This window comes from Manis javanica, chromosome 2 (assembly GCF_040802235.1).
Source record: "Manis javanica isolate MJ-LG chromosome 2, MJ_LKY, whole genome shotgun sequence".
NCBI lineage: Eukaryota > Metazoa > Chordata > Mammalia > Pholidota > Manidae > Manis > Manis javanica.
Genome location: NC_133157.1, coordinates 124,357,558 through 124,373,267, shown reverse-complemented (window position 1 = coordinate 124,373,267; position 15,710 = coordinate 124,357,558). Strand labels below are relative to the sequence as shown.

The 15,710-nt window shown below is 41.3% G+C and overlaps 1 protein-coding gene across 20 annotated transcripts in view; it reads left to right on the top strand.

Annotated features, from left to right (window-relative positions):
• The window catches only part of CELF2 (CUGBP Elav-like family member 2), a 735,687-nt gene extending 721,483 nt beyond the window's left edge, over window positions 1–14,204 (top strand). For 17 of the 20 annotated variants that reach the window (XM_073229339.1, XM_073229334.1, XM_073229337.1 and 14 more), the window contains 3 exons: window positions 1,742–1,939; window positions 5,457–5,600; window positions 8,763–14,204. In XM_073229339.1, coding sequence (XP_073085440.1) covers window positions 1,742–1,939; window positions 5,457–5,600; window positions 8,763–8,890 — 470 coding nt within the window. In that variant the 3' untranslated portion in view covers window positions 8,891–14,204. The remainder of the gene's footprint in view (window positions 1–1,741; window positions 1,940–5,456; window positions 5,601–8,762) is intronic. The other 3 variants (XM_073229333.1, XM_037001281.2, XM_073229332.1) reach the window with 2 other exon arrangements.
• Window positions 14,205–15,710: the final 1,506 nt, after the last annotated feature.

Sequence of the window (15,710 nt, the reverse complement as noted above, 5' to 3'; positions counted from 1 at the left end):
GTGGACACACACCATTTCCAAGCTATTTAACAGCACTTATGGGCATGACCAAAAAAAATGAAAGAATAGACCCCTTCATGATAAGAAACAAAGCAGAGGCAGCAGGACCTCTGCTGGCCAACACCTGCTCAGCTTCCGTTTGTACCTGTGCACATCCGCTTGAAGTCTTTCCTCTCTCAGGAGGCTTGTGGCCGCAGTCCCCTGGCCCCCAGGCTTCCCGGGCCTGTCCCTGCCCCAGGGAGACCATACTCCATAACTTCACACGAAGTCCCCAGGTAGAATACCAGCCCTGAGGCACTGAGATGCCTCTACTGTTAAGCCACAGTCTATTTCACACCTTGTGTGTACTGCTTCTGATCAAACACTGTAAAACAACAGAAGCATGCATGGAACAGGCAGAACATTGCCCGCCTCCTCTAGTTCCTGTGCACAGCAAGCAAGACAGTGATAGGAGGGTTGAGGCACTTCTGGTTTTGATTCCCCTCCACAGTTCCTAAGCATCCCAGTCTTAGCTGTCCTCTTTTAGACTTCTTACCAATGTTTTCCAGTTAGAGCATGTTTGCTATTTTAATATCCCCACCTAATGAGTAGCCCTACTCCCTTCAAGATTTTCATTAATGTCTTCAGTAAATTCTTCCCCAAAACACATCTTTTTCGCTAATTGTTTTAATCGTAAAGGGTACCAAAAGCAATTATGATGTCACCTCTTCCATTTCCTGAGTTCAGATGAAAACCGACACTTTTAAAGTATGGCTTGTTTTGACTCAGTACTAAGGGAAAATGTGACACAGTCAGCAACCATATGAGAGCAAAAGAGCAGCCAGGATACAAGGGAAAGGCCAAAAAAGTGTGCTGACCAGCATCCAGTTCACATCAGCAAATAGCTGAGATCCAGCTCGCTCACATGCTGTCTGTCACATCAGTTGACTGAAGAATATGTGGAGCACTCTCACCGGCAGAAACTCCCCATATCTGGGCACTGACCGCTCCTCGCGCGTGTGTTGACTGTTGGCGCTGAGAATGGCCCCTCTCCACATCTAGCCTTTCATCCTGAACAAACAGATCCAGTTCTCTGGAATTAGAGGAAAGGCCCGCATTTCCTCCCGCACCTCAAACCCTCATCAGCTAGGCTAGTCCTGAGGTCCTAGTCCCTGACTCATCCTTCAGTTGTGCAAGAAGGCCAGTTTGTGGGAAATGGGGCGGCTGATCCCCTGGGTTACTGAGTGTACGGCTGGCCTTCTCTGCCATCTCCTTACCAAAGTAAGAGAGAAAAGTTGTGTTTTATCCTTTCTCCTCAGTCCCTTCAGCCATCCAATGGCTCCTCAGAGAGCCCAGAAAATGGGTTTAAGTATACAGATGTTACAGGCCTCTGCCACTAATGTTTTTTTTTACATGCTTCTAAGCTCTACGCAGAAAGCTTTTATTTCAAAAAGATAACAGTCCTTGCCAGTAGCATATTGCATGGAATTAAGATGTACTGTCTACCTGTATGTCTCAGGGAATTTTGATCACTGGCCTAGGGAGTGAGGGTTATCATTGCTCAGGGGTTTCTGGTTGTTGTTTGTACGTGCACCATTATGATGTACTACTTCATAGTCTCGTTTTTCATTCCATGTCAGTTTAATTGGTGTGTTAGCTGCATGCATTTGTTGTACTTGTGTCAAATGATTCTCTAACTTCCTTTGGAAAGCACTAATGAAAAGTGCTATTTCTCTTCTCTATTGTTGGGTTTTTTGTAAAGTTGCTCAAATGCTCTCAGGTATGGCGGCTCTGAATGGAGGACTTGGCGCCACAGGCTTGACGAATGGCACGGCGGGCACCATGGACGCCCTCACCCAGGCCTACTCAGGGATTCAACAGTACGCGGCCGCGGCACTGCCCACGCTGTACAGCCAGAGCCTGCTGCAACAGCAGAGCGCCGCGGGCAGCCAGAAGGAAGGTAGGCCTGCCCCGGCCCAGGGCAGCCCGCTGCGGCCAGCCCAAGGGCAGCGTTCACCTTCAACACAGGTTGCAGAGAAACTGGAGTGAGCCAGCTTCATAAGAGACAGTGATTGTTTTAGTTCTGCTTTGCACGTTGTGTTATTTAAGAAACCTGACCAGCTTAAGCCATTTGTTTCAATCTTCTTTCCTAGTCAGTCTAAAATTTATCTTTTAATTTTTCATCTACCTCTTAAGATGGATTTCTCACCCTCTGCACTCTTACAACTAGTAGTTGCTGCCATCAAAAAATTGCCAGCCCCCCTACCTGCCTCTTGCCACATCAGCATGGAGCATCTATGACTTCTTCCCTTACAGAGAACCGCTTGTTAGTGAAGGGATGGACTTGACAGAGCTTCTGTGGGTGCAGTGCTCTCTGGCCTGGCCCGGGTTTCATGGAGTCCACATACCCTGTGATTGTGTGGCTTGCCTCTTAATAGGCAACAATTTCAAGATTAAAGATGAAATCTACCAGTAGAGTTGACATGGTCTTTGTTTAATAGGGGGACTTCTGGGGAAGCAAATAGGTGACTGACTGCCCTGCTTCTCTGCCAATAAGGCGAAGTAAGTGTCAGGAAGTTAATGCTAAGAATAAATTAAAGCTGATTACAAAATAGTTCATGAGCTAATCCAAAAAGGGACTTTTTCTCACTTCCTTTTGTTTTCTTCCTCCTCAATTGAAGTTGCTGTAAGGCACAATCTGCAGCGTGGTGTTCTCTCTCCTCTCCTTTAGAGCTCGGGAAAAGCAGCTAGAATAGGGAAGTACTGCTGGGAGTTTCTTTTCATTTCCTTGCCATCACTGTGTAGTTCCACACTGTTTCAGTCAGAATACTTTGACTTTAAAGATAGTGTTTTATAAGAAATACAGTAGTTTTAAAGTTTGAATGTGTAAAGTTGTGAACTTTAAAGGGAACACAACTTTAAAAATACTCATGTAAATAACAGAAATCATTAACTTAGATTTTTGTATGTCTCACTTTTATTTTTCATTATTCCAGCTTTCCCTTTACTCTCAGCTGTGGCTGTTCATGTAGATTTTTAAAACATGTGAAACTGTTCAGATGACTGTGTTCCCAGACATGTGGAAACCCTCTGTCATAAATGCCAGGACTTCCCTGTACTGAGGTCCCTTTGTCTGGGTTCTGACTACCATGGTGACCAATAATGGCAACAGGAGGGGTCTTGTAAGATCATGACGTCCTCACAAGGGACCTACAAGCCAGTTCCTGCACGTGTTTCAGGGAATGGTGTTCGCTTCTCTGCCACCTGCTGCAGGGCCATAGACCACACCATGTAACCTGTGTCTCTGAGGAAAGTCGCCAGCAGACTCAAACGTAGTGGTTCAGGGATTAAGTCTGGGCCCTGAACAGTATTTTTCAGCCCAGCCCAATGCCCTACATCTCCAGGCCTTGAGCTCTAAGGATTGCTCTCAAGTGATTAACCCTCTGGGATTCATGTGAAAGAGTTTGAGATAACTAGTAACACCTCCACATTATTTCTCTCTAGGTATGTGGGCTACCAGTAGCATGGTTTAATGTTAGATTATTTTTGATGTTGGTGGTTTTTGGTTTTCTCAGTTCTTTAATATCTCCCACCTTCTCATACCTGTCTTCTGATCACCTTCTGGACCAGTCAGCATGTTCTCCAAATAGTTACACCATCTTAGTATTAGTTTAAAACTAACTTAATTTTAATTCTTCTTCATATTTTCTGTGTCCCCTTATCTGGCGCAGATACACTGAGAATATACAGCCTTCTAGAATGCCATGGCCATCCAGGCATAACCAGTAATAGTGCATTAAAACTGCATTTTCTCCCCAGGCTTCAGGAGGTGAAATGACTTCACAATTCAAATTGAGTCCCATATCTTTAGAAGGAAGAATAAATCTGGGTAGTACCAGATTTGCCTGATATACATACCGCAAAAGGTGTGCGTGGCACAGAAGCAACTCACAACATCCATTTCCAATGTGTTGGTTTTGCATCTACTCATATTAAGTTTGGGTTTTTCAAGTTTTTTTTTTTTTTTAAACCAGGAAACATTGGGCGATGTAAGCCCTGTAATTATGTTCCCTTTAAATACACACTGCCTCCCTTGCACTGGAATATTCATGTATGTCCATGGAAACTGTGAGGGGTATAGGAAGCTGAAGTGGTCGTGTTGGTACTTAAATAAGGAAAAATGCTTCCTATCTTTGTGACTTTAGAAATTTGCCTCAGGAAGACTTATATTTTGTGAGAAGAAATCTGATTTGACTTTTCTTTGCAAAGGTATTTTATCTCATTTCTACAAAGTTCTTTTTTACCCCAGTTTTACTTTTCTTCAACCTGCCCATGTGTAGGTATGGGATACGTACCCCTACCCCCAGGGCAGGCAGCCCCAGTCCCTCCTCTGTGAATGCCAGTTAAGGTGCCATGAACCAGCGGCAGAGGTGACTTCACCAGTTTTGTGAACTCTCTTCTCACCCACACAACATGCCCAGAACATAGAACATCCTAGAGGCATTTAGGCCTGGGCCCACTCCAGCACCCTTTGACCTGGAAAGCGTTTGTGCCTGTTAACATATTAGCATATCATTACCCTCCATCAGGTCATTTGGATCCCTTCCTTCTTTCTATTTTCAACCTTCAGACAATTCTCATGAGGGTGGCTAGAGAGCTAGGAAAATGACATGGAGAAGAATGTGAGAGAGCTTACCTCTCCAACCAGTATAGCTTAGGAAGATCTTCCCTATTTTTGCCCTTGTTTCTTGTATTTCTGAAAAGTGATGGTTTAAAGTGGAGAGCCTGGCTTAGCTTAGTCTTTGACTAGCCTCTGAACCTCATGCATTCATTTCCAAGGCCAGTTCCCAGTGGCATAATTCCTATCACAGTTCTGAAACTCTGACTACCTATTTTTCTCTACCTTGATTCATTGCCAGTCATTTCTAATAAAAATGATTATTAGACTGCATATTAAGAGATTTGGCAAATCAAAACTGGATGGATAATTGAGAAATCCAAGCAGCATTACTGCTATACCCATTACTCCAAACTGCTGCAATTTGCTTAGAATACACAGAACATTCTCTCCTCCAAGAGGTAGTATATACATTCTACAAAAAAAAAAAACACACTCAGGAAAAACCCACGCCTGCAATTCCTCCCCTATTTTATTCATGACTGTACCTTCACCCCCATGAAGAGGAGATTGAAAATGGGCTCATGTGCTTGAGCAAATATGACCCACAGAAGATGATCAGTGAAAAGGAAGCCATTCTTACCACTGGCAATCCACTGAAAATCAGGAAAATCTGAAGGATGATTCCTGACATAAAAGACATACAAGCACTTGATACTTACCCACCTATATTTCATTCTCTTTGAGTGGGAGAGAAAGCCAGATGCTTACCCTATTTGTGTTAAAGCATTCCTAAGAAGAGATTTTGGGAACTAAGAAGCTAAGAATACCTTACTCTTGATTTTTTTCTCCTCTTTAGGTCCAGAGGGTGCAAATCTCTTTATTTACCACCTTCCACAGGAGTTTGGAGACCAGGACATTCTGCAGATGTTCATGCCTTTTGGAAATGTTATCTCTGCTAAAGTCTTCATTGACAAACAGACCAATCTGAGCAAGTGCTTTGGTATGCAAAGAAACCAAGCTAGACTATTACAGTACATTTCCAAGTGATGAATCGTGGGAAGGAAAATGTAAATGGCAAATATTTTAGAAATCAGGATAGGGCCTTTCCTGTGTAGGGGTGTTTCCTGCTCTTCTGGATCCATGTAAGCAGACTGGGCAAAGACATTTGATCCAAATAGGAAGAAGGATCTGGGAAACTAAACTAGGTGCCCATATATTACATAATGTTGCATACTGTACTATTAAAGTGTCTGACTACATATATCTAATAATCTTCCATTGTAGGGCAGCAGCAGTTTACTTAAGCCCTATAGTTTGAACCACAAACTTTACCAGATGGGAAATGTAGGTAACAGACTGAAGTGGGATTTAGGCTGTCCTGATTACAGGGTGGCACTGCAGGCACTTTGCCAGGAATTCCATACCCGTCCAGGTTCCACATGACTCAGACACTATGACTGTGGACGGCACAGTGCGTCAGTGGCTTGTTGTTCAGCTCCTTGCTCTACATACACGTAGTCACAAATGCAGTCACCTTCTCAGCCATGGTGTGGCCAGGCTAACATGAGCGCAGGGGCGGGTGGTGGATGCACCTCATGGTCTCAGCAAACACTGCACTACACTGGGGTTCAGGAGCCAGAAAGCGGGAAGCTAGGACCTGCCTGAGTGGATGGAGAGCTCAGAAGATGCAGGTATTCTCAGGACAGTGGAAAATCCAGCTCCTCAGTGGCAGAGCTGTCCTGCCCTCCTTCCTCAAGCAGTCGGGACTCTGCACTGCCAGGGTGAGCTTTGCTACCTGAGAGAAAAAGGTATGCTCATTGCGTGCTGTTTGATAACAGGAGGACAGCAGTCATTAAGTCAATTTTTGTTTCATTTTTCAAAGCCTTTTGGTTCCCAAAGTAGAATGTTCAGAGGGTAAATGACTTTCTTGGCAGGTTCCCACCCAGGTGGAGACAGGACATTCACTTCAATCACTCCTCCAGTTTAATAATTCATGTGGGTAGTAGGTAGTAATAGTAATACAAAACAGAATATAAGCAAAATAGATATGGGCCAGAGGAAATACGAACAAGAATTGTATGTACAAAGATAGGGGTGGTTCCCAAACAGCCAGAAATCCAAACTTTGTATCTGGCTGACTGAGAATGGGCAACCAGTCAGAAGAGAATGCTTTGGCTTCTAAAATTCCATTATCATAACGACTTTCTCACTTCTGTGCCATCACCCAGGAAGGTCTGACGCCTCTGTTGTTAGGAGAATTAGTAGGTCAATCATTTAAAGTCACTGTTTTCACTCCAGTGGAAAAGCTGTCAGCATGAGCCCATTGTGAGACTGCTGTGGCAAGTCCACCCCCTCGCAATGGTTCCCGAGAGAGTGAAATGGAAAGGAAGTTGTTTAACAGGGTGTGCATGTTGCAGTGTGAGCTTACTGTGGGGAGCTTCCTTGTACGAAGTTTTGAGCCAGACTTTCAGATTATTCATTGCTACACAATGTCCTGGGCTTATTTGGAGGTTGGAAAGGGATTGTGCCTTGATTTTGATAAAGTATTTACTGCCCAAAAAGAGGTATCAGCTCACAATTGTATTTAGCATTATGTACTGTGTTTTCAATTTTATTAGAAGCTGTTGCACCCATACCTGATTTCTCAGCTACCCAATTTCTTGGGGTCCCAGATGACTAGTTGCAATGTGGTGTCCCATTCTTTCATTCTAACCACTTGTCTAGATTTCATTATCTACTTCATCCTTGACCCAATTCCATTCTTTAATCATCTTGCTACTTCTGGATAAAGACCTAGAAGGAAAGTAGAAAAATCTTGGACTCAAGATCATATTTACTGAGAATCAGATTTCATAAAACTTTAAACCCCACCATTTTACAATATTTTACAATACAGCCTGCCTATGAGAAGCTCTTCTGCCTTAGACCATATGCTCATTTTTATCAGCTGGAACTCTGCAGAAGTACATGTATATTTGCAATCTCTTCTTCCTCCTCTAGTTTGTAAAGGAACTTCAGCTGTATGCTTTAGTAGTAGAGAGATGGAGAAGCTTAGTATAGAACCTTCTAAACAGCTGATGTTCAGGACTAATATTCAAGCAGTAAAATAGCTTCCTTTCAACATCCAAAGTAAAGAGGGGCAGCACGAGCTCAGCACTCCTGCATCAGCATTAACTGAAAGAAAGCTTTGTGGGTGCCTCCCCCAGCCCCCAAAGTCAGATCATACTGACCAGAATTCTGTTTCTGTGTCTTCACAGAGCACCACTGGTTCTTTTAAACAAGCAGACCTCCCATCACCTCCACTCAGTGGTGAGTGTTGGTACAGAGAAAAATAGTGGGAAGTCTGTTCTGATAGCTGTGAAGCCCTGAGCTGTTCAGACTATCCCCCAAAACTCTAAAGAACACAAGGTAGCAGTTTCCATTCTGTTCAATTCAGTGGAGATTTGAAGATAGAAGTTGATACGAGGAGAAGGGCCCTGCGTTTCTCCTGGATCCCTAGGTTCCTCTCGGTCATAACTCCAAACTGTTAAAAAAAAATCAAGTATAAATGATTCTAGAGTTAATTCACTGACTCCATCCTACAGCTGAACAGGTGTGCGCTCTGTGACTACAGATGGAGAACTGAAATGAGAGGCAGGGTGGGTGCTGGGCAACAGATCTTGGTAACCAACCTCTCCTTAATTTGCCTCCCTTTCAACCTCACATTGTTGAGACAGGTGAGCCTCTGGTGGCCCCTCGAGCCCTGTCATATTTAGGCCACTGATATGAGCTCATACTTAGACCATTAATATACTAATATGAGCAGCACATACTTACGTACCGGCGGTTCTTTCAGAGGGATTCTTGAATACAAATGGATTTGACTGAAATCAGTAAACATACTAAAATTCACTGAAACAACAGAGTTTGAGATTTATAGCATTTTGTGAGGGGTGCTGTTCTGATAATACCAAATCACCAATCCAGCCAGCTTTGTCACTGCTTCTCAGTGGACATGTCCACTGTTGTCCCTAAAACAGCCAATGAACTGAGCCTGCAGGATGGGCACACGTTGCTACTCTTCGCAACTGCACACCCAGCCCTCCCATGACGCCCGGCCCCCCGTCCATTCTGCTGCTTCTCCCATCTTGATTCCCACGCTCCTTCCCCTTGTGTTTTCCAGGTTTTGTTAGCTACGACAATCCAGTCTCTGCGCAAGCTGCTATCCAGGCTATGAATGGCTTTCAGATTGGCATGAAACGCTTGAAGGTCCAGCTGAAGCGCTCCAAAAACGACAGCAAACCCTACTGATCCTAACCCCCGAGGCTCCCTGCTCTTATTTTAGCTTTCTTAGGGTAAGTCCCACATGCCAGCCTGTTCTCAACAGGAAAGGCACGGAGGACCACATTGCCAACTTTTACCAAGAGAGACAGTTATTTTTACAATAAGGCCTCCATTTCCCCCTCCCCCACCCAGTTCGCCATAATTAAAACTTGGGCTACCTTGTTTCTAGCGAGTCAACTCCTCCAGTTGTGCCACTGTATTCTCCTTTGTTTTGCAATTTGACTCTCCTTTTACCTTTTTTCATTTCAGTTTGTTGTTTTCATTATTGCTTTTTTAAAGAAAAACACACATCACAAATAAATGACATCTTGAGAACTTAAAAGGCAAACAAAGGCTAATGTGCAATTCTAACTCTGAGACCCCTGGTGCCCTGAGAGCACTGCCTGGAAAATCCACCCCTCCTGTGGGCGCCCATCCCCTAGGAGGGTACCAGCTGTTTAGAGCTTAAGGCGGTGGCCTAGCACAAGAGAGAAGCCAGGAGAAGCACTTAAAACAATACAAAATGTCTTTCCACTACATTTGGTTTGTTTTAATAAGTAGGATTTTATTTTAGGGTTCAAAAAAAACATGACATTTATTGGTCAGATTATTACACTGGTTGTCTATTTTGTTACTGTTTTATTTTAGTTTTTAGAAAGGATTAATGTAAAAAAAAGATTTAGAGATCTGTTTCTTAAAGCTACAGGGTTTAAAAATAAAATAAAAATGAGTGAAAATACTTGATGTTTCTTGAAAGATAAATTTAATAAGTAAATAAATACATAAATAATACATAAATAAAAAAGAAAGCCACAGGCCTGTAAATTTTATTTGTAAAAAAAGCATTTCTATTTTTGTACAAAATTTTTACTGCCTCAGAAATAATGGAAGTTATTTATTGCCTATTGTTAACTTATTGGGTACCTAAAGAGCAGTTCTCTATGCTAGCTAGATCCTTCTGAAGTAGTCTCTAGAGGAATCCTTCTAGGAATGGGCTTTTCTCACCGTTGAACCCTAGGCCTAAAGTTCATGCTTTATCCTCGTTGTTTGTATGTCTGATGGTTCTGTTCGTAACTTCCATCACCTAGTTTACAGTTCAGTCGTCTGGCTTCCCCCATATGTTACATTCGTTGAAACTGGATCCTCTCCCCTGTCCCTTGCCAGCCGCCACCCCTAAAGCCCGGAATCCATCCCCTTTCTCTCTCTGGATGGATTCTCTTGGGGCCCATTGTGCTGTGGATAGCGATTGTAAGACATGCAGAAATGCGGCCGCTCCTAGGCTCCCTGACCACCTAAGATCTGTGCCCTTAACAGTGATTGTGTTGCTGCTCGTAGACTCTGTGTAACCTTTTACTCTCCCTTGTTTTCTCCCTAGACATCTTCATGCCCGTTAGCTCACCGTTTGCCTAGCATGTCCCTGTGGCGTCTCAAAAAAAAAAAGTTTCATCGTCCCGTCATTGTTTCTGATGTCTTTCTGACCTCACATCATATTTGGTTCTCCTACTGACCTTTGATCTAGTTTGACCTTTGAAATTTGCATGTGACCTCATCTAGCTATGAATTCTGGGAAGTCAATGTGAAAAACATTGCTGCATTCATGCAAGACTGAAATTTATTCTTAGACAAATTATAGAAAAAAAAAAACCTGTGGCAAAAACGTTTCTTATTTTTTTTTTTCTTTTCATAAAACAGACTTGAAAGTATTATACAGGGATTGGCATTCTTCCCGGTCACTGGTAACAATAGCAATATGTGTCCAGGGACACAGAATGTTGGTTTCTAACAGACTACTTCCAAAAACAGTTTGAGAAAAAAACTGTCTGATTTTAAGTCTCTAGAGGTCTGTAATAGTTTTTACATTTTTCAGGCAGTGTAAAGTTTTTTGATAAGGCCATTTTAGGTGGCTCACTTTCTCATTAAGATATATATATAGAACCACTTTTTGTAGATTAGTATAAGAAAAATATTTACCCTGTTTTGGGGGCAAATGCTACCTATTTGTGTCACCTTTTGCTGAACTGACTCACAGTTAGACAATCCATGGTTTAATGCACATGAAATTACCTATATTTTATACTGTTTCAATGTACAGGAGAAAGGTTACTGTAAACTGTGTTATGTTGGTGCTTCTGTGAATTAAGTTGTGGTTTCATCATGAGTCTTATGGTCTTAATGTTCTTTGTTGATAAGACAAGTTTAGGATTGGTTTACTTAGAACAAAAAAGAATTTCAAAAAAAAGTTTGCTTAAAAAAATTTTTCATGTGAGGGGAAAAAAACAAAAAAACCTATTCCAGAATAAGATTTGTGTTGGCTTGTAAAGCATTGATGTCTTTCCTTTTTTATCGTGGACTATTTAGATGTGTTTGTGTTCAGCAAAATGTGATTTTTTTTTTCTTTTAAAGAAAAAAAGTGAAAATATATAGTGCCAAATTCCAAAGGTACTTCCTTCCTAGAGCTTCAGTGTGTTTCTTGTGAGAAGTAATTTGATACCATGGGTATTTTATTATGTGTTTTGTATAAATCCCTAATATTTAAAAAACAAAAAACAAAAAAAAGAGGTTAAAAAGTTTGTTAACTTGCTATCCTGTGGTCTTGTTGCCTGAAATTGTTATTGTTTGTTATTTCTCTATGATGTTTTTTGTAAGACATTGTATAAGTGCCCATGTCTCACTTTTTTAACCACTCTCTCTGCACATCAATGCTGTGACAGCAACCTCACAATGTATTTTCTTCATAATATATGGAAACCTCTAAGGTGAGAAAGTTTTGAACTTTTAACCCTTTCTACCCAGAGCTATCTGGAACGTTGATTACTTTTTATACTGTCATCATTTTAGCTTGTTTTGGGATGTTTCTAATTTGAATTTTATTTCTGCACATATCCTCTGAGTTGTTGTTTTGTCTTTACTACTTTTTTATCCTTTGGTTGAGACCCAAAAGAGGAAAAAAAAAAAAACAAGGTATATCGAAATGAAAAAAAATATAACTTTAGCCTCTCCAAATTTTTTCCCCTATTTTTTTCTTTTTTCAGATTCATTTTTTCAAGAATTCTTAATATGCTGCTGGAATTCCATCTTCAGTTTTAATTAAGAACAGTTAATTGGTTAAACCTTCTAAGGGAAATGGTAGATTCAGCACTTATATTCTATATGTTTTTGAGATGAGGTTTAGTGGTATGTTCCAATTTAGACTATTTTCATATACCTTCCAGTTTAACGACTTTATAGTAGGGTAGCCTTTTGAGGGATTTTTGCTTTTATTTCTTAAATACTCCTAATTAATGTTTCTAATCAGCCATTGTGCTGGGGATTTTAGGATCCCAGCAGATACCTCTGAATAAGCAAGGTGTCTGGAGTTAGAAGCTCATGTCCTTTCCCTTTCTTTTTTTTTAATTGAACACATTAAAAGTGACTGACCATACAAGTAAAACTCAGTTCTTCATCAGTTACTGACCAAATACCAGTTCCTGCTGCCACTTTTTAAAGTGCCATGTTACTTTGACTTCATGTGAACAGATCTCTTGCTGTCTGGACAAACCTGTGTCATCCTTACAGCCCCGACACAACTCCTGCCGCCCTGGAAGCCTGCCTGTCTCTAACGGAGCTCAGAAACTGCTGGCTTCCCTGCCTTCCTCCTCTTCCCGCTCACCACTGTCTGGTTTAATGTGTGTGGATGTGATAGCCCTGGGATGGAAAGGACTAGCCTCTAAAGGATGCAAAAAAAAGAAAAAAAAAGTTTCCTTCTTATAGCACATGCACTTAACAATGAAATGATTTGTATTATCCTCACATGTGTTTACTACTGCTGGGGCCTTCCTTCATCCTTTGAGGGCTATTTTGTACTTCCTGCAGCAATTCACTTAATAACAAAAGTTCTCGCACATGTCTCTCACATACGTATTTTTGGTGGTGTGTAGGTACATAAGAACACCATTTGGATTTCTCAGACTGTTTCATTCAGAATCTCAATTATACATCAAAAACAATTTTTTCTGATTTCTAAACTGAAGCAAACCACCCTCCTCCTGTCCGCTTTTCCTTTCAGCCACCGGCATCTTGCCCCGAGGAACTGGGTGCAGGTGACAAGAGGCTCTGGGTGGGCACTTTGAGTGTTTTATTTTGCAGGCAACCAAGACCATGCAGTGGGCGGTGGGGGATGGGGGAGTCCTTTTTTTTTTTTTCACATTTCATTGTTTAACCCTTCTCAGAGACAGCTGTCCTTTTATTCACTTTAACTTTTAATATCAAAAGGAAAAGGCTGCAAGGGTGCAATGGGCCTGTGCCAGAATAAAAAACACACAGGGAAACTGCTTTTTTAAAAAAAATCAAGTGTAGAGAATAGTCATTTTTAAACTAAATTAGAGAATTGCGATATAATGGCAGTCCTCAAAGGTGTAACAAGTTCATCTTTCTTTCACCATAGGGGTTATAGTTCTTTGGCTTGTGCTACTCTGGACTCATTTTACTGTTTGTTTTTATTATCTTAAGTGCTAATTAACAAGAAATAAAATTTTAAAAAAACCTGTAGTTTCATTACCTTTTTGAATAATGTCATACAAAAAAAATGTATTTGTGTTTTTTTGTGCTGTGAGAATTGTTGTTTGTAGATTAATAATACCATTTTGTTTAGAATTACAAAATAGTTTTTAAATATTGTCTGAGAAAAGCCAAAGTTAATGCAACCTAGTGGAAACTGTAAGACCATTTGAGTATTGTTTGTTTTATTGATGCATTTGGATTTTGTTGTTTGATGGAATTTGAGCCAAAAAAAAAAAATGCAGGCTTTCCTATTTCTACAACTGATTGTACTTAACGCATTTTGTACCAGTGGAACTTTTTATACTGGAGATTAAAAAAAATGGAAATTTTCGTGGCTTACTCTAGTGGGCCCCATGACAATGACTGATTTCAAGTTTGATTTCTGGTTGACAGAAAGAAAGTTGCTTTTCTTTTAAGAATTAAAAACTTTGGCTTGATTTCTTTTTTCCCTTTGCTTATATCTAGCACTAGAATTTTGTCTTAAAATACAGCGGTAAGTTTCACTTTTTATTCTGTATTGTGCAGTTACACAATAAGGTAATTAGATTTAGAAGTACTCAGTCACTTTAAGTGGATAAATGTATTAGTTAAAACTTTAGGGGTTTGCTTTTTTGCTGTTTAGAGCAAAGTTTTTTCTGATTCTTCTGTCCTCATTGTGAACATAACCGTGTAGTTGAAACAGTCAGACTTATTTTTGTAATGTATGTTATTGTGTGATGCAGTTTTTTGCTTCTGTCTCCAATATTAAACCATTTTCCTAATACTTGTTTCTCTCTCTGCGTGTTGTATTGTTGGTAGTCATTATATGTTGGTGATACATCTACACACCTCACTGTTTCACGTATCTTTTTTTTTCTATATGTTGTGTAAAAAGATACAGTCGATTCCACCTAAGTGAATATCTGATTTGGGAAAAGAGGAAAACACAAGCCAGCCACCTCTGATTTCTGTATAGCAGCAGCCCATTTTAACCACTGCGTCCAAGACTTAGATGCATTTCTATGGTTCAGCTACATACCTGCTGACAAGGACCTGTTAGGATCTTTTGGCCACACCAGTAACTCCCGCTTTCTCTCCTCTCCTGCTCACTCCTCTCATGGATGGAGGGATGCAGTTCCTGACTAAAGACGGCTGCTGCTCTGCTGGCTCCTACTTGTTAAGTTTCTTGTCTATCCATGAGTCTGAAGGCATATTGTTAGTTACAGCCAACCTCCTCTTAGAAACTAACCACACTTGTAAAAGGTGAGTTCTCACAGAGAAGAAAAAATAAACTTACCTGAACAGGAGTATGAAAGGGTTGAACTTACGTTTATGTGTTGCCATCAATCAGTAGATATGTATAGAAAACTGATTTAAATTATTTAAGAGTTAATTGAATCCAGGAGGAGCTTTAATTATTAAAACTAATGGAAAAGTATTTCCAAGTGCTCAAATGGAAGCGGTGCTCAGTCTGGTGGGGCGGGAGTGGGGGAGGTAGTTTCTCCTACTCACGTATCCATAATACACATCCTTTTCCAAATGAACGCCAAGAATGCCATACACGTCCACACACTCCCTCTTGAATGAACACTTATTTTTTTAAAAACCTTGTCTCCCACTATCCAACCCCAGTTCTCTAAAAGAGAGGCCCTAGGCCCTCCCCCTTTTCTGCCCATCTCTGATGCTCAGGAATCTGACTGCTTTCCAAGTGCTCTTAAACGATTCCATTGATGTTTTGCCGCCCTCCTCTCTCCTTCCAACTTTGCAGATGCACACGCTTTGCTGACTAGGCCACCCGGCAGCACGCAGCCTTCCTCTGGCTGCTGGGGAGATTTTCCCTGCAGGTGCTCAGGCCCTACACCCTCCGGTTTCAGCAGCCCTTCTGGCCCTTAGACTGAATGACAAAGGAGCCTGGGGAGGTGGAGCGGGGGACTCTCCCCACAGACCAACCCCCTCAGTCAAGTGACTTCCACCAGCTCCACACCTGCCCAGAAGGGGGCTGACTGCCTGCCAACTCTTACACTTTACATCTCAACATAGCCTCCAGTGGTTTGCCTCTGAAAATCCACTGCTTACATTAGTGGGGAAAGATGGCTATGGGGGTGACTGCTCTTTTTTGGGAGGGGGTGGGGTATGTTAGGGAGGGGAGAAAGGGTAAAGAGAGTGATCAGTTCTTTCCAAGATGCAAGCATTTATTTTTAAAATAAAAAGTAATATAAGCATATACACACATATATACATCCACCATTTGGCACAAAGCAAAATAGTCATGCTATGTAAAAGAAGGGAA